This window comes from Xenia sp. Carnegie-2017, unplaced genomic scaffold (genome assembly GCF_021976095.1).
Source record: "Xenia sp. Carnegie-2017 unplaced genomic scaffold, XeniaSp_v1 HiC_scaffold_1, whole genome shotgun sequence".
Taxonomy (NCBI): domain Eukaryota; kingdom Metazoa; phylum Cnidaria; class Anthozoa; order Malacalcyonacea; family Xeniidae; genus Xenia; species Xenia sp. Carnegie-2017.
The window spans coordinates 6,302,654-6,322,067 of NW_025813402.1; the positions used below are offsets into that span (position 1 = coordinate 6,302,654).

General features: G+C 34.3%; 3 protein-coding genes across 3 annotated transcripts; 1 reads left to right on the forward strand and 2 right to left on the reverse strand.

Annotated features, from left to right (window-relative positions):
- Positions 1-6,321: 6,321 nt before the first annotated feature.
- Positions 6,322-7,137, forward strand: LOC124440005 (ARL14 effector protein-like). Its single transcript, XM_046990325.1, is given in 2 exon segments — positions 6,322-6,538; positions 6,541-7,137. Coding segments are annotated over 2 exon segments (495 nt in total). The 5' UTR covers positions 6,322-6,418; the 3' UTR covers positions 6,916-7,137.
- LOC124440013 (transcription factor COE4-like) lies at positions 6,984-11,871 on the reverse strand. Its single transcript, XM_046990339.1, has 14 exons — positions 11,686-11,871; positions 11,396-11,540; positions 11,217-11,271; positions 11,089-11,144; positions 10,808-10,881; positions 10,666-10,731; positions 10,136-10,347; positions 9,931-10,061; positions 9,728-9,854; positions 9,520-9,599; positions 9,130-9,289; positions 8,870-8,961; positions 7,793-7,852; positions 6,984-7,290 (listed from the first exon to the last, which is right to left on the reverse strand). Exons 1-12 carry the CDS (start codon positions 11,757-11,759, stop codon positions 8,924-8,926), a joined length of 1,218 nt encoding a protein of 405 aa, XP_046846295.1. The 5' UTR covers positions 11,760-11,871; the 3' UTR covers positions 6,984-7,290; positions 7,793-7,852; positions 8,870-8,923.
- Positions 11,872-12,883: 1,012 nt separating this feature from the next.
- LOC124442225 (PR domain zinc finger protein 14-like) lies at positions 12,884-18,439 on the reverse strand. Its single transcript, XM_046992722.1, has 5 exons — positions 17,634-18,439; positions 15,149-15,338; positions 14,791-15,077; positions 14,235-14,499; positions 12,884-13,069 (listed from the first exon to the last, which is right to left on the reverse strand). Exons 2-5 carry the CDS (start codon positions 15,303-15,305, stop codon positions 12,999-13,001), a joined length of 780 nt encoding a protein of 259 aa, XP_046848678.1. The 5' UTR covers positions 15,306-15,338; positions 17,634-18,439; the 3' UTR covers positions 12,884-12,998.
- Positions 18,440-19,414: the final 975 nt, after the last annotated feature.

Sequence of the window (19,414 nt, forward strand, 5' to 3'; positions counted from 1 at the left end):
GATGATCATTTTAAATATTATGTTTAATTTCAACTGTGTATGATAATGATTTTCCAAAAGACGTCAAAGTATAGATGGCAATTGTGTAATCAGCTCCATGTATTGTATAGAGATCAGTGACCAAATAAATAATCAAACCAAAATGGCGAACGTAACAAAAATTATCCAAAGCTCAGAATTTTCTTTCTGGTGTATGTAGCATAAATTTTAATTTTCTTAAACTAGTTTATTTTATTATATCCATTCATTATTTTATAGCAAGATCTCATTATTGCCCAAAGGTATTTTGAGAAAGTATCCCCAGAAATTCAGGTGATGTCGCCAAGGTAGGAGTTTATAATTTATGACACTACGTAGAAAATATGTGTCAATTGATATTAGTGCTTTTTCTCTTTTAATAATATACCTTGAGATGTTTCTCGACTGCGATTGGTTGATTGCAGTGCAGTTTATCTTCAGTGGCACTGAGAAAATGTGCAATTGCACGTTCACTGTTGAAAATCACAGTTGAAGTCATATGCAGCTCAATAAATCACTTAGCTAGCTAAATCGTATAAACAAACGATAACTCGCCCCATTCCATCGTAACAAACTGTGCGCTGCAAACTTTGTATTAATTGATTATATATATATTATATATATTTACCATATTATACATATATATTGTATATATATACCGAGTTATAGTTTGTTTATACAATTTAGCTAGTTAAGTGATTTATTGGGCCGCCTATGAAGTGATTATGAATTTTCGTGTTAATTGAACATTCATTTCGCAACTGTCAAGTAGATCTGTCTTTGAGTTGACTATTCACCGATCACTCGTGACGGAAAAATTCTGTTCACTCTATTATTCTTTTAAAATAGCGTTGTTCAAGAAATTGTAGGCTAGTGTTAAACTAACTTTGATTTATTTACACAGGACACAAGACCCACCTAATTTACCAGATGGGATTGCTCACAAACTTGCAGATAATTATTATTATAAGAGATTTGCGTCGTGCTGCAGCTCCACCATTGTTGGTTATTCATCAAAAAGCTGTTGGATTCAGGGTACGTCGTTTTTAGATTTGTTTCTTATACTACAATAAATACATTGTATTATATTGTGTTATACAGTGTCAGTATCCATTATTGCGCAATATGTTACGATAAATTGTTTCACTCAGTAGCTACTTTTGAACATGTAGCACTACAATTTGACTTTGAAATTTGTTTTGAATTTCGTCCAAAATGGCTGGCCACACGATATTCTGGCAAAGCAGATTAGCTAGCTGACATGATAACACTCTTTATTTTAATTAGATTGTATCTTTTATACGTATTTTTTCTAGTCACAGATTCCAAGAAGAAAAAGAAATATCAAATCGTCTTTCACCTGGCGACGTCTACATTCCTCCACCTTAAATTTACCTTTTTTGAACATAAATGTTACGGTACTGCCGAGAAATCATTGAATTCAAGTTGATGTTATTGAACGTAATTAATCAGCCTTAATTTCTTTTGTAACGTGCTACTTTTCTGTGAAATATTTATCGTAAACCTCAAATTATTGACACTGAGCAAGCTAAAAATCACATGAGCTCAAAGATTTGTTCTCGTTTTCACCATGCTACCATTTTTTTAACTCGCCTGGCTTGCACTATTTTCTTAATGTGATCAGCCTGTCATAATCCATTAAAAAATTAAGTGGTCTGAGAACTCATCCAAGATTTGATAACTTGAAACAGCGTTGTGTTTTAATTTTTAAAAGCTGTTTGAAAAAGAAACATTTTCACAGTACAGTCTGCTCGTGTGACCTGTAAAACCAATTTTTGAATCATTACTAAAACCACATTTGCGATTATCTTCAAGTTTCTAATTCGAGTTTATAGAAATAGCTTCTACATACTCACACGGTATAAAAGTTTGCCACACAGTTATTGTGACGAACATATTTGGATAACAAATGACGCCCTTCGCCTTCCAGTCTGCTCCCTCCAGGCATTTTGCGTTATTTTCTAAAAAACAGTCTGAGCCAATTACTAAGTATGGCCTGCGATTTATTTCCTTCAATGGTGTGCTATTAAAACCAGGATGTTATATTATTGAGATTTTTTTATTCTTTCTCGACTGATCTCACGTAACTAAAATAATAACTACTTTGAGAGTTACGCCCGTCTTCTAAAAATGCAACACAGAAATCGCGCTCCCACCAGCCGAAACAAACTCATTTCTCCATCAATTTCGAGATTTTTGCTAAAATACTAGTTTGGCAATAAGAGGAGTAAGAATACCGTCTTCGAATATTTATGGAATTACATTGAAGCCTAAGTGAGTGTGAGTGAGCTTTTAGAATACGGACGTTAGCTAGTGTATTTGTTTGTTCAAAGAAAGTTAATTGGCACGAAAATGGCAAACTGTGTTTTGCTATAGAAAATCAAACTTGACGAAGCACACCTTCTGCAAGGGAGGGCAAATGAAGGTGAAATGAAGAAAATTTTGCATAGCAAAGAAAATTTTCAATCCCTTTACAGATTTTGAATCATAAATTAACATGAGATAAAATGATTGGAAATAGAATGATGTAGAAAGAGCTGATCTTCGTGAAAGTATTGCAATGAAAACGTAAACAGATGTTCCTAGGTATAATGTCGGTTTACTAAATAATTTTATTATCCCGCCATCTCGTATTTATAAGTCAGAACAGATTTTTGTTTTATGGAAAACAAAGACTACAATACTCTTTAGTAGAAGTTATTGTTTTATTCCCAGCAAGATTTACCCAGCTATCTATGCCAGGGCAGCCAAAACGTAATCTGTTATTGCAACAGTCTGTCATTTGCTAAATGACTTCATTTCCACAAACAACTGTTTTGTCGTTTGAAGTTACATCACTTCTACGCAATAACATACCTACACTACCGTCTAACGTAGCTACATAAAGTTCTAATCAATGAAATGCAGACGCAGTAATACGTCTTGCACTTTTGAGACGTAATTGACTATAACACGCAATCTGTCATCACAACATGTATACAGAATTGCTATAGCATTTTTGCGCTGCATGTTTAATAAAATACTCGCTGATAGACATGCATAGAAATCTAACTATGCAGTTTTATCGTGCACGTAAATGCGATAAAGAACTCTTTTGATAGCTGAAAATGCTTCAAATAATAGTATTTTACCAGTTTATAGGTAGGTGGATAAGTGCATTATCTTTGCTAAAGACAATTTAGAAGTTTTCTTAAGAAGTTTATATTTTTTCTCGCAGTTTGACAATAACAGCTAATTGCACCATTTATTACATAAATTAGCTATTTACAGCTTTGTCATGTAATTAGATTCCCATAACAACAAATTTTATCACGCAAACATTGCCCATTCTTAAACAACAGCGACCTTTCTCCAGGTTTTATCTAGACTTAACAATATATGACTAATATATATGATCCATTTTCTTGACTAAATTAAATTTTTTTTGAAGAAAAAAAAACCCCCAAACAAAGCACATTATTGTAACTACTGCTAACAAGACGTGTTTGGGACCATTTTCAAGTATGAATATTGTATAACGACGTGCATTAAAGACACATAATTTTTCATGACTTGTAACGCCATCCAAACTAAGAACATGGCTGTAGGTAATTTCGAAAGATTATCATTCTGCTACATTCGTCCACCATAAGAAGCATTAAGTGATAAAATCTTTCAATTACGTTTCAGTAGATACGCCATTCATATTAGTGGCATATATGGCACGACAGTACATAGATAGAATCATACATTTTACTTTTTATGGGACATAATTTCTATCATTACCTCAAGGAAAAATAAGATTTCTAGAATGTACAATAAGCGAACGTCTGTCGTAAAAATTTGATGTTATATTCGTTCAACAATGCAGTGATCCTTGTTTTTGTACAAGTGCAAATTGATTCTTATTTCTCTCGGATGTATCATTTCCATCACCAAGAGCAAGATGCTCCTCAAAGCTACTTTTCGGAGTCTTTGTCCTATGGTTGGCCCCCTTGAAATAATTTGTCTTAATAAACAGCATGTTTTGAAAAAGTACTGAAGGCAGACATAAGCGCTTTTCTTGTATAGAGGACTCAATGCTATAAGAATCAACGGATTCAAAGCACTAGCAACGTAGAAGATGCACGTTAACACAGCCCATATGTATTGAATTTGCTCGATGGTTGGATGTATTAGCTTATAGCTGTGGGCGATAGCGTATATTACCAAAGGCAAACAACATAACCAAAACACGGCAACTAAGGTTATTGAAATACTAGATATACTGCGTGTTTGTTTGACGAATGACCAATCTAGTATGCCCGAATTTACATTGCTGTTCTGGCGACGCTTTCGAAACTTTGCAATGATCTTAGGGTAAATATGTAAGACAACGTTGTGATGATGCCTGGAATTATTATAAGTAAAAACGCACATGCCTGATGTACATTTTGCTCACGAATACTTCTCCATTTTGCGACACAAGAATTTTGAATACTGTTCATGACGAATACCATTGGCAGCCCTGCTACAAGATAGGAAACAATCCATATCAATACAATCCAATGCTTATGCGACGTTGTCATCGAGAAAGGTTGACCTATCGCCACCGACCTTTCTAGACTTACAGCAGTGATCGTAAGAATCGAAACAAGTGCAAAAACATCTCTCATAGGCACTAAATAACGACATACAAACAAGCTCATCGGCAACCTGTATTCCTGCATTATATGCAAAGGAATGCAATATCCAGAATAAACATGTCTGCAACAGCAAGGCTTGTTATCAACGACGCGTTATATTTCTGGCGCCTCTGGAAGTCGGATATACAACATAGGCCTTTCGTACCGGTGAACACAATGATCGTGTTACTCACAATACCAACAACCATAAGAGTTATAAGCACGACCATTTGAATAAGCAGTCTTCTATCACTTAAATCCTCAGAGTTAGACATGGAAATATTCGATGCAGTTGTATTGTTCATCATCTAGAATAATCTGTGTTCCTCTTATCTAACTGTCATCAACTATGAATACGTTGAATGAATATATAAGTGAGTTTTTTCAGCAGAGAATCGTCTCCCTTGCCCTCATTGTATCATTTTCGTGACGAAAAACGTTCGTCTTTCTTTGGTTCTCTTGTCTCAACAGGGCGTGTCACGAAGGAGGCCGATTGATTTTATCGTAATTTATCAACAGCACGTTATCTGCGTGAATTCAAATGTCAGTTTAAGTTTTGATGTTATTTCTAAAACCATGTACTTGTTTGTCATTGAAATGACTGAAAGGATCGCGAGGAAAAGGCTGTTAGTCATTTAGATACTTGTTCATGCACGACTGACAGGTTTCTATCAATTCGACAAGCTTTGAGCTTCTTAAGCAAACCATTTTGCAACACCCGTATTTAAGGCGATTAACAAAGATTGGCTATGTACTTGGAGTTAAGTTCATCATTGTCTCTATAGTTTAGATATTCCTTATTAGTACGAATGCGCTCGTAATGCTTAAGTGCTTTTCCCTGTGACCTGTCAACTACTTAGCAGAAAATAGATGCTCTGCCAACTCAACGATTTAGAAAATTTATAATTACGTCATAACATGCGCTTGAGAAATACCCTCCACGACGCAAAACTTCTACTACATTTAGCAACTATAGTGACAATGAAAGTGCATACCGGACTGGTCACTTACACAGTCCAAAGTATGCTTCGTATTTATTTCTTGGATTTTCAAGTTTGGTTCCCTCACTTTCCTGTGTCAGTCGACACGTCGACATTCTATTTTCTTGTGAGTTCGAGTTTTCGACATTCTTCGCATGTACAATCTAAAAATGCAATATGGCAAGGAATAATTGTTTTGAAACGTATTTTAACAAAATTTCTAAGATAAATAGAATTGTTAGAGGGACGTTTGTACGCGTTTGAGATTGTGGTTCATCATTCATCAAAGACACTAACGTACCATTCAAAATCGTTGAAACGATATGAACACAAATACAAAGGAATTGCAAGATTTGCTGCTACAATCTTTGCAAAAAACCTGTAAAAAATCTTTAAAAATGCTTTATGCGTAACGTCTTTGTGATCCTTTAACGCATGTCAAATGACGTTACAAAATGACGAAAGATAATTTCAAACTTTTTTTTTCTACTAAAATTCTCATTTCCTAACTTTTACATATGCATTACATTTTTTGCTTGTTAAAACATGGTTAGAACCACTGACACATCATACAACCACCACACACATTTTCTCATAGAAAGAAGCGCGTTTGAATAATTCGTCTATATACTTCATGTAATAAAATTGTGAAAATAAAATCGTCCATGACTCATTTGCCTCGATCGAGGGATTTAAATCACAAGATTTGATTTTTCATTCAGACATTGCATCGAGAATAAAATACAGCAATAAAATATGACCACAGTAGACGAAGGTCATCTTCACCAGCGCTCTGTTCAAGCCTACGATCATGCCGATGGAGAAGCTAAAAAAGTTATTGAAAGTTTACAGTTTAAAAATCCTGGTCCACAACTCAAATGTTTTCCGAATTTGATCCCGAGAAAAGTGTGAGGGAATTAAGGAAAATCAATAGACTTATAAGCGATACAAACACTAATGTAACTCCCATAGTAGAGAAAGGTAAACGCTCGCGTCGTGGTCGTAAACCCAAGTTTTGGACGAAGTGTCACGATGGCAATGGTAGATTGATTACGGGCAATGTGGATTTGTGCGACTGCCAAGACAAAAATTGTACAGGATGTCATTTTCCTTGCCATGCTTGTGGTTCAGAGAAGTGTGGCATTGAATGTCGACGCAATCGAAACTGGACATACTGCAAAGATGTATCTACAACTGACTCGTTTATCTTGAGCTTTAAACAGAGAGCAGATTCAAGTTCCAAAAACACGTAATTATGAATGGAAGTTCTGGTCATCTTACGTATAACGACTTTGAGATACGACCAAGGTGAATATACTGATTTCGGAATCAAACAAATATCAACGAAATATATTTTGATTTTTCAATTTTCTTTGATAATATAACAAACAAAATGATAAATTAAACACAATCATAAACAATAACTCAACAATTTAAAACCAATAAATAATTGTCCTTTGAGGAATAAACAAACATTACACGACTTTCTTTATTTTGACTGCTGGTGACATGCTTATGTGCCATGCAGCCTTTCTTTATTGGGAATGACAAGGTTGGCAGGTCATCAAGCTTCCTCTTTCCACGTGGCAGTAAATTATAGTAGGATGGCTCACCATTATGGCTCATTGCTTGAGATACAATTCATACTGTTAGTTGCATGATACAAATTTTTGTAGGTTTGGTTATGTTTCATAGTCAAATTTTATGGTAAGGTTTCACCAAATCAATATTTTCCTACTGTCCTAAGTGCACATTTCCCCAACAAGGAAACAAAGCAAAACTTTTCAGTAAATGCCAATTGTTTTCTATTCTGCTCTGAACACATTAGGTGTATTTTCATGTTTTGCATAATTGTGAGTTATGGTTTCAAGTTACTAGCTTTGATCATGGACTCTACATGGAAAAACATTCAAAGACTTCACATTAAGCTAACATATAACCAGTAGGTGATAATGGTAAACTCAAGACTATTTGAACAAACACAAATTATGATTGTCAAATAAATGATGATATCAATGAGTTTCCATTTGAGTTCAATTAAAAGCATCTACCTTTGCAGCCAAGATATTCATGTAAAATAAAGTGGATGACTATAGTGGCAACTTTCTTTGGTTTGCTCAATAGACTCACCCGGTAAATTTTTTAGGGGGTCAGTCGAGAAACCATTGGGTAAAATCATCATGGGCAAACCTAAAAAAATGTTTTAATTAACAACAACAACTAAGACGACCAACGTAACTCTAACGTAACAACTAACAACAACTAAGAGGACCAACGTAACTCCAACTCAACAACTAACAACAACTAAGAGGACCAATGTAACTCAAACATAACAACTAACAACAACTAAGAGGACCAACGTAACTCTAACTCAACAACTAACAACAACTAAGAGGACCAATGTAACTCAAACATAACAACTAACAACAACTAAGAGGGCCAACGTAACTCTGACGTAACAACTAACAACAACTAAGAGGACCAACGTAACTCTAACGTAACAACTAACAACAACTAAGAGGACCAACGTAACTCTAACGTAACAACTAACAACTAAGAGGACCAACGTAACTCTAACTCAACAACTAACAACTAAGAAGACCAATGTAACTCTAACGTAACAACTAACAACTAAGAGGACCAACGTAACTCTAACGTAACTAACAACAACTAAGAGGACCAACGTAACTCAAACGTAACAACTAATAACAACTAAGAAGACCAATGTAACTCTAACGTAACAACTGACAATGTCATGGTTGTTAACAAAGTTGTAACAAGCCTCTTAACGTAGAAGTTTGTGAATTATTAACAAGTTTGTTGAAGCAATACAATAAATTCAATCAATACCGATATCTTGCTGTTGAAAACAGGCATGTCATTAGTAAACATTACAAAGCATGTTTTATAGTACTACGACAGTTAAAACAATTTTTAAAATACGGATTGAAAATAAAAGTGAGACATGTTTATTGCCCGAGCACATGAATATATACATCTAAGATTCAAGCTCAAAGTGCTTACAAACACGACATGGATATTTCTGATTTGCGTAGAACGCAAAAAAGAGGTTCTGGGTTACATTTTATTGTAAACTGGGTTACATTCTAACATACAATACCTGAAACAATCAAAATTTTCTATTGAATTACGTAAAAAACGTCAAATATTTACTGACTATAAGTTGAAGAAGACCAAAGAACTTACTTGTTTGTAACAAAGTTGTCGTTCTACAGTCTAACATATCTGGAGTTGTACGGTTTAGTGCAACAGCGGGCATTTGGGATCTTGCATTGATCCTGGAATATATGAACATGTTTCAATGATGAAGTGCATTAACGAGGACAACAAAAAACTTAAGCTAGCTGCATTCAATCCCATCAGCTGTATTAGGTAAAACAGCCTTACTAGCCAATCTTCACAAAGCATGAGTATTTCAAGTACACATATGTACTAAAACAACAAACCTGGATTTCTTGCTTGAGCCAGTGTAGCAACGCTGGGCAAAGAATGAACACTTGCATTGGGCAACGTTGTACCGTCCACAATGTATCCACTACTTGGTGTATTCGGCAATGGTTTGTATATATTTTCTAAAACGTCTGCTGCTCTTCTCAATATTATTTCCTGAAAAAAAGACTTTCCTCAGATAAAGGATCTGCGTAGATGGGATGAACAAGAGAATGATTACTCTTAACGAGATTCGTTCAAACGTGATAAATTTTGAAATAATGATGATTTTAAGCAGATTAAACCGAAAGCTGGCAAAAATTGCTTTCATTTTGAGCTGACCATAGCCCTTTTGGAAAAATTTCAAAGCTAAGCGGTCAAAGAAAATTATCTACACTTCGTTCTACCTTAGATAAATTTTCTGGATCACCCACATGTTTTGTAAGTTTTTGCAATCTGTTCAATTGAAAATCCAAAGTTGGTTCAGCTGTTTAAAAGGAAAATTAAAGAAACGCATCAAATAAATTAAGCACATGAACCGAGAATTAAAAACCAACACTTGTAACATCTGTGCACAAGTGCAACACTAAACTATTTGTGATGAACTCTCGCTACCTAAATACATAAACTTTCCTGGAGCTTGGGTACAGAAGCGTGAGGCGAGATACGATAAGGTTACATCCACTGAACCTGGAGTAAAATTGGGTGGAGCCAGGACATTTATCATGGTGGGACTTATCATCTAAAATAAAACTCAAAGCTATATTTAGCAGGATGCTATATTTAAAGCAGAATGAAGTAAAATTGTCACTGCTCGCCTCAATCCAAGCAGCTGCAGGACCAAATAGAACTTGAAGTCCCTCAAAGAAATTATCACCAATGACAAGAACACTAGTTCCACCTAAAGTCAATCCTTCACATGGACATATAGCCTTAATCATTGGATATGCTAAATGATAAAATATTCAATGAATTAAGAATACATTCAATGTAAGAACAAAATATTTTATACATTTTATTTACCATCAAGTTTTATGTCTTTTACCAAGTGTCTAACTTTGTTTCCCCGAGAATGTTTGGAATTGTTGTGAACAAACACATTCTCAGAATAGCCAAGAACAAAATTTCCAATAGAGACCATCACTTGGAACCTTCTCATTCCTCGAGGATTTCCTGCTTGTTTTAAGCAGTTTTGGTTGCATTTCATAAAAAATTTGAGTTCACCAAATTTGCTTCTGAAAGAGCATTCAATGTATAAGTTTACCCTTTTAGTTAATGTATAGTTAAACCATTAGAAATTAGTTATAATTAAATGAAGATTTGAACACAAAAAACATAATTTTGTATATAACTTAAGTTTGAGTATATGCCAGCACACTATTCAGAAAGACCTCAGTGAAAAAAGTGATGCAATACTAACATTAGCACTGCCATCAAAAACCGAACCATTGTAATAAAAATTTGAAATTGTCAAGAGATGTATGATAACAACAATGAATAATTTTGTGAAAACTCCTTTTCTTCACTGTGGAAAACATGAATATATACCTTACCTGTCAATGGTAGGATCACAAGGAGTTTCATTTCTGTTACCACATGACTTGTTTTCATTGCAGCGGCTAAAAAACATGGACAGTGTAATGTTTTATGAAATTATTCAACAAATACAAAATCAGGTCAGATTATTTCATTAACCTGCAATTAACTTCATGAGTGATAAGCACTTTTCTCATATGAGGGTTTTTGTCTTGACCCTCATATTGGATTATCTACCCATTAAACAAAACAAAAAGAATTAGCTAATACAATGGGACAGGAGACAAGTCATGATCTACTGAATTACTTCATCACAACACAATTGCTCATTTATACACAAATTTATAGAAAATATTTCTGGTAATTAAAATTTTGTTGGCTAAGGGTTGAAATCTTTCAGTTGTATTTTAAAGATTTCACAAATATTCAGTGGCTTATACCTCCTTTGAATTTGAATCAACCAAACGAATGTCCAAAAATTGTTCATATTTCAAGCCTATAAAATGTAATCTAATCACCCACACGTCCATACTTATCAAAAATCAATATACTACATCGAGAAATGTACCTGCATTACACGTCAAAATTAGGAAATAACAAATTCCATTACACTTTTTCTGGTCCTGTAAATTATATGAATGACGTGTTGAACGTTGACGATTTTTGTTAATTCAGGGTACCATTAGGTTGAGATTTAAAACAACACCGTCATTCCAAGCGCAAATTCATGTACAAAATTTTCAAAACCTGTTCGATAAAATCGCTAAATTTAGCGTAGTCCACCACTATCGGCTGATTCCGTGAGTCGAACAGTTTTAAGACAAACGAAAAAAAGTTGCTTTTTCGGACAGTCTTTGGCGGTTGTTCAGTAAAATCAACTCTGGATAGAGGGCTGCAAGTAGATGATATTGATCAGTTTCACTTCCCGACGGAGCAAGTTATTTTTATTTCAGAAAGTAATGCCCTTGGGAGTCTAAAGTTTCTACACTTAAAAAAATTGACTAAACTTATAACCAACGCCATGAAGCCATACGCACCTGGTTTTTCCTCTATTTATGCAATTGCTAGCAAAGTTTACTTCATTTCCCACAGGAGATGTTCGCTCTTGCATCGTGGCAGTGTTCAGAAAATAAAATTAGTTACCGTAGTTTTCGTTTCTTCCACACGCAGCATACCGGCAACTTTCAATACTTTAAACTAATATAAGCATGCCACTGGCTCAGTTTTGATTCCCTCGAGAGTAATGAACCAATAAGCGTACCCGGTCATCTATTTTTCTGTCAATCAAATAATGAGCGTCGTCCCTTGGGAAAGTTCATCGTGGAGATTCGTGATAAAAAATTTTGTTAAGACAAAACTTGTCACAATTCACACACAATTTGTTGTTTTACACAATATAATATTTTTATTTGTGATGCCAGTTTTGCCTTCTAGTGCTAGTGAGAAGAAAAAGTAGATTCCGAAGAATATGGCATCTTAGGAAATAGGTAATTCAATATTTGAATAAAATTAGGTTTTAATTTTCGATCATTTCTTCTACATTTTAAAATTGTCGGCTCATGTTGGATGTAGTTTATGCTATCAGTTCTTGGCAGATGCAAGTTGCAATGTTTTATTTGTTCAATGCCACCAATGTCGATTCTCAAACTAAACTCAATGTTTTAATACGCTTGCAATTAAAATAATTAAAAAGCGCTGTTTGTCATGGAGTTGAATGTCTATCAGTATGATTCAGGTCTTATAAATGAAACTTCATCACCATTTTCTGTTGTTGTAGGATGTTTCATTACTTTGGGTGCACGATTCTTGCGTGTGGTACAGTCAAAGTTGGAACGATGACGATCTCTTGATGAAGGACTCGAGAAGCCTCTACCGCATCGTTCACATGAATAAGGCTTGTCGCCTGTGTGCATATTTAAATGAAACTTCAGCTCATAGGATTGAGCGAATGCTTTCCCACAATATTCACACACACACGGCTTCTCCTTTGTATGGGTGCGGCGCACGTGACTATCATGTGCCGCGTGTGAGGCAAAAGCTTTACCACAATGACGACATTTGAAAGGCTTCTCTCCGCTATGCTGACGAATGTGTGTTCTCAAAATCGAAGATGCTGTGAATGCTTTGGGACAGTGCGGACACTTATATCTCTCTCCGCTATGAACTCTAAGATGTTTGTTCAAACTGGAAGATTGAGAGAAACGTTTGCCACATTCTGAGCACTGATGAGGTCGATGCTTTTCGTGAACATGCAGAATGTGAATTCTCAATCTATCTCGCTTTTCGAATGAACGATTACAAAGATTGCAAGGATATTTTCTATCGCCTTGGTCCACACATCGCGTGTATTTCAGGTGTTTGTCTCGATAGTATTCGTAAGCAAAGACTTTTCCACAACGATCACAGGCATAGCTGTTTTATCTAAAATGTTATAAAAGAAATACAGCAGACTTGACGATTACAGTAAAAAAGAGTATTTAATGGAAATGCCTGCCAATGTGAAACCGAAATAAAAGTTTTTGGCTTGATTGATAATTTGATAGCAAAATTTAATTAATAATCGCCTGCTACAAACGAACTTCGCAATCATTGAATATAATAAATAGTAATTGATAATTATAAAGATAAATAGATAAATGAAATTACATAATCACCGGGGAACACGCGTTTATCTCAACAAAAATACAGCGGATCATCCACTGGACAATGAACTCAATAAATGCAAAACGTCAACGGCTATAGACCAATTTATTTTAAAAACAAACTAAAAAAAATTTTTGTTGAAAGATTTTTACTAGGAAGCAATGAGAAGAGCTGCATTGCTAGCTATACTCATGATTCTTCATCATTTAACTATTCAAAAGAATCATAACAGGGGGTCCGGGGTCTGGGGGTGGACTCAACCCCCCCAACTTTGTATAAACGTTCGCCTTCTAGTGTAAATATATTATTGACTTGAGCTATTACTCTTGTTGTTTAAACAATCTGATTGAGAATGAAAAATCAAAAGATTAAAAGTGTTATTGTGTTTTTCAAAGGAGAGGGAGGTTTGGGTAACTGGAGCATTGCGATATTATACAGTTAGCATTCTCCAATATCTCTATTTATATTGCAAAAACTGGGAAGGCACATTTTTAACCTTTTGATCTTAAGCACTTTAACGGTCTTCCCATCCTTGAGGCTCTTCGTGCATTTGAACCCCACTACCCCAAGATTCAGCCCTCCCCCCAACTTAAGCCAACTTCCACCACCTATAAAAGGAATATAGTGTCTTTATCCATTTATATCCTACAAATGTATACAATTCAAAAATTTATCAATTGCTTCGATGCTTTTGTCAATAATTCTAAGGTTATCTTCACTATTTCACAGATTTCATTGTGCAATTGACAATTTAAGCCAACGCGAAACTCTACACAATGATGGTGTCAAATTTTTCATCATTGAAGGAGGAATCTCGATCTCTTCAGTCCTAAAATCTAGACTCTCCGGCAAACGTATTGGGAAAACAACAGCATCAGCGAAAATGTAAAAATCAAATTTTGTAATAACAATTTCCTCAATTTACAAAAGCATTGACACTAACCGAGGTTTGACAAAAGTTGTGGAGATATCTTTTCCTTCATTGTAATTGGTAATCCCATGTACTTCAAGTAAGAATCGCCATACCATACCAGCAGCTCTGTTCCTTCAAAAATATCACAGGTTACTTCAAAGAAAACACGAAAGCCATCTTGTACAACTATCAGATTTTGTTCACGTTCGGATCTTGCACAGTTTACGAATTTCAACCAGTTCTTTAACTCATATTTTCCATCAATGAAATAAGACACCTCGCCTTCGTGAAATACCTTGAAACAAGAAAGAAATTGGGAATTAAATGAAGCAGCTCTTTTGCTACTAAGAATAATTTTTTTGTTCCTATGGTCAACTTTCTGAACCATCTAAAAAAACAGATGTTCTTAATTTCCCCGAGAAATATTGTCAAACGCATCAAACGAAATTTATTATATTCAAATCAAAATTTTCATTTCAAAAACAACAGAAAAAGCATACGTCAAGAATGATAAGAATTAAAATATCATAATTAAGATGAGTTTTATCAGTAAAGGCATACATGTATACATAAAATGGATTCTTACCTCCCAACAACACGATGTGTCATTAAGTGAAAAGATATCAGCAGGTGTTATGTTTCGACCAGTAAAAGGTCCGTATCGCGTCCCTTTCTTTATCGTTTTGGCACAACAAAAAACTCCAAAGTGAGATACATTAACAAGACTGGTTTCAACCACCTTTATACCGTCAGGTAAACATAGTTCGTCGTCAATACATTGTTTCGTGTTACCGATGGATGTTTGTGGTTTAGCCTCTCTTGGAACTCTATTCGCCAATTTTCCACTTTCCATATACATTGACACATCTATAGCTTTAATTCACAATGTCTACGTTATAAGCACGTGCTATTGAAATAAATCCTGTACAAAGCTATATATTTACCCGGTTCTTTTTTAGCTGATTTCTGCCAATTACCAGACATGGCGTATGACAGACGACTTTCCTTCATTTCAGACTTCACATATCCGTAAAGGGAATTGTCTACATCTGCCAGGGTAAAAAAATGCTGATAGAAGCCTAATGACAGTCGACTTTCCATTTTTGTTTTTCCCAAATTGTGTAAAACCTATCACTACAAGTAAAGAAAAAGATGTTAATTACCTACTCGACTTCCCACTAATCATGTTGTTCATGAACCGTTTAATGCTTTGTCATACTTTTACAATTTTATTTCATTAAAGGAACGCATTTGAACTTTGATTTACAACAAAAACGAAAATTTGTATGATATTTAATGTCAAATAATTGAAAAGCTTTGCTATTGTATAATTTAAACGAATATAAAGTGAAGATGTGTAAATAATAAAATGACGGTATATGTTTCACGGACTGTTCTATCGAAATGTCTCAAAAAAACTCGAAAACGCTTCATCGCTGATCTTCGAAGTTCACTTTTTGTGTTTGAAGGGCATTAGATTTAGATGACCTGAACGCTAGGTATATATTGCTATGTTGGATGTCAAGTGTGGAAACATGAAAATTTGAAAATATAATGTTGCATCAAGGTTGATCTTGAGCCTCGTTTATTAATGACTGAGAGCCAAAAAAACGCACTATATCAAGAAAATCGGTACTTATCCCAAGCACTTATGAATCCTTATATAAAAATTAAAGCAAGAGAGAGAAAGAGAGAGCGTCATATCAAAAATAAGTTATGAATAACTGGGTTGTAATTTTCCATTTAAATTGATATATAATATATTGATTAGTATACGAAACACCTATGTTCAATATTTAAACTGTATTGTTATTAAAATGATCAAAGTTAAACATCTTGTAGCAGCTGGCCTTCACGGCTTAGAGTGTTTTCTGTAGATGATTGAAATGCGGTTGTTTCGCGGTGAGATTCTCGAAGATAAATGAGCTACTAAACGCGAGCCATATAAATAATGAATAGAAAACCAGAGAACTGCGAATGAGCATTATTTTACATTTCTTATGTATGAGGTTCCAAACAGAATCTGTTTAATCATGCCGACTAAATAAGTCTTTCAAAAATTTTAATTATTAATGTTATTGGGGCTGTAAATCAGTGTATAATCCTAGCACCTCACCGAGGTATTTTTACCTTACCAATTTCGTAGGCATGGAAATGTCAAATTTTGAATATTTTTAATGGCTTTTTTTATAAAAGAAAAGTGGCTTGAAAAGTTTGCGATCAGATAGAATATTTACTTTACTTTATATATCTATTAATGTTATCTAGACTAAAAGTTGAAACAAGTTTAAATACAACACAAGAATAAGTCGTACGATTGCAGTGTAAACCCTAGCTCCTCAAATGTGAATTATTGCGTCATTACGACTATTTGTAGCTACGTATTGGTTTTGCAAATGAAAAGTACCGCATTGATCTGAGCAAATGATCTGCTTTTTTTTCACATAAAGTTGAAATCACTTGTCTTAGTATTTCCCTCTTATATCGCTCTCCGTGTTATATTCTTCTAAATTCGTGTAAAACAAATTGAGTCATGAACAATGAATTGACGTGGAGCAGCAGTTGGCGTCAACTATTTTTGTTTAAGAGCGTTTCTATACTTAACAAGGCAGTCCATCTACCGCCATTGCACTGTATCATATATTTGTTACTTGTCGAAGCTATTTTTATACAACTATACACATCGCTTTCATTAAAAGCATTACTAAACGATCGACTATACTATAATTGAAATTAAATTAAGATGATTTCATTTAGAACAAATTGATCTTTTGCAGCTGGAAACAAACTTCAACGCGTGAACTCATTTAACATCTCAGATACTTTGGCATTTAATACAACTGAGAAGTTTATAAAGCTTTGATTCATTAGCTATGAATTAACCGTTAAAAAGTTCGTTCTTACTGCATGAATTTCGCGCAAGTTCCAATTCTATTACATATACGTTAACGTGCTTGTTTAAAACACGTTATAAATTAGGCCAACATAGCATTGAAAATGCAGTACTCTATCTGAATTTGTGTCTCGCTGTACTCCCTGTACGTCGACAATGTATAAAAATTCATCAAAATCACACAAGTGGTTGCGCGTGATAAAATGATTATAAAATGATCAGATAAATGAAGGACTGTTTTCATGAGAGTTCATTTTCAAACACAAAAATATGTCCAAAAACTGTTATTGTTGCAGTCTGTCGAAATAATATTTACATAATTTCCTTTTAGTGTACTTATTCATGAAGACATTCCTAAAAACTACAAGTCTATTAACACGTATATTTTTTAAAAATTATAAATATATCCAGAAATACATTTAGTTTGAAGGGAAAACGAAAGCAATATCGTTTTAACACAACTTGTTTTTCGTAAAATTCATACCTTAACGAAAAAATTTAAATAGCGACGTGGAAATGCAAAGATCTACATATACCGTATATTATAGATGATCGTAACTTCTCTATCTTCGGGTAATACGTACAGCAAATGCGTTAAATCTTGAAAAAGATTTACAGCAATTAAGATTAATTGACTGGATTTGATCAGTACTGCCTACGATTCACGGAGCTTTCAGTCGGCCTGCATTGAGACAATATATCGCTAACTTTGTGCTATACAGCTTTAAATATACACCATTTCAATAGGGCGAGTTTGGCCAGCAGCTGTTATCCACGACCGTAATTCACTGCCATTAACAAATCAAATTTGTTCGTTTAGGCTTTTGATTTGTTATTATGATAAGAGATTCCTGGCCACAACATTTCCCTTGACACTTTTTTACTAAAACAGTTTTAACGATCTTCTATTATTAAAAGCAAAGACACCATTTTTCATCAGTAATATATTTTTTCATGATTGAAGATTCTCCGCTCAAGTTTTGACATCGTTAATTTTTGTGGCGTGATTTTCGGAATTTTAAGAATTTTCATTCATTAGATCTAGAAGTTGTTTGCATTCATCTGTAAATGCACTTTTGTGTTTGAAAGTGAAGTGATGTTTGAGCCATAAAAAATAGTTTATCCAATTCAACTACATTATAGGTAAAACATACTGGTATTCATTTAGTTTTTATCTGGTAATAACAACTCGCAAGCTAACGGAAGAAGTCTATGTACTAGACAGTGCTCTTTATCATATTTTTTAAAGATTGAACAACTGTGTATGATAAGAAATATCAAAAAAATAAATTTCCAAAAGACGTTGAGAATATAAACTCCAAGGAGCAAATGATAGTGGAAAAACCACGTTAGGTGACTCACTCAATAATATAGTGGAAGTTGTGCTATATAGAGGCAATGAAATAATCTATATTCACCGATGATTTATCAAACTTAAATTGCCACATGCACCGCGTCTCTTTGAAACCCCTATCCCAGCTTCAAGTAAGCCACAAACCACAAACAAACTTGATGATATTATTGAAAAATTGATCAAGCTTAAGACGCATTTCACACCAACAGGCATATGTAATATATGTTTACGACGAAAGTAACGAAATAGCTAATTTTAACAACTTAATACAAACAGTATATAATATCAAAATCTTTAATGAAAATAATTGTGTGTATCTTGGCACGTTGTACAAGAAAGGGTGATTATACATAAATCGAAATGAAAGTACCTCTTCGTTAGCTACTATAAGAATACATTTATTTGAAAAAAGTTTTCCAGCTAGGAAAGTCGAGAATAAGACCGACATATCGTTATATAAAGCCCTATAAAAGACATTGGGCAATTTGCCTGCATGGGTAATACCACAAGTAAATTTAAATTTTTCATAAAATTCAAAACTTCATTTCAAGGTTTCGAGTGCATTCATTAAACGAAAAATCCGTTTTATACACCATGAAAATTTATATTTGTAAGGAATTACGCGTGATGGTGTTTAAGTGTGACACTTGTGTTATATGAAGAGCGCGTTAGGTATCAAGTGTTGTTTGCGGTAACGATGTCATAAATAAATCACAACTTCTCTAAGAACACAACGGACAATGAAATCTTAAACAATGCAATATTAAAGATGTTGTCAAGATGGCTGACGTAGAAGCAACAATATGATATAGATTCGTTCTGATGTGCATGCAATTATGTCAAATGTAGTAATACAAGCCTATAACGTGGAGATAGGATTTTGATTATTTTTCAAATAGAAACATAGTTGCCTCGGCAATATTTATGAATTAATCTCGGCAAACACTGTTTACTTTAATGTAC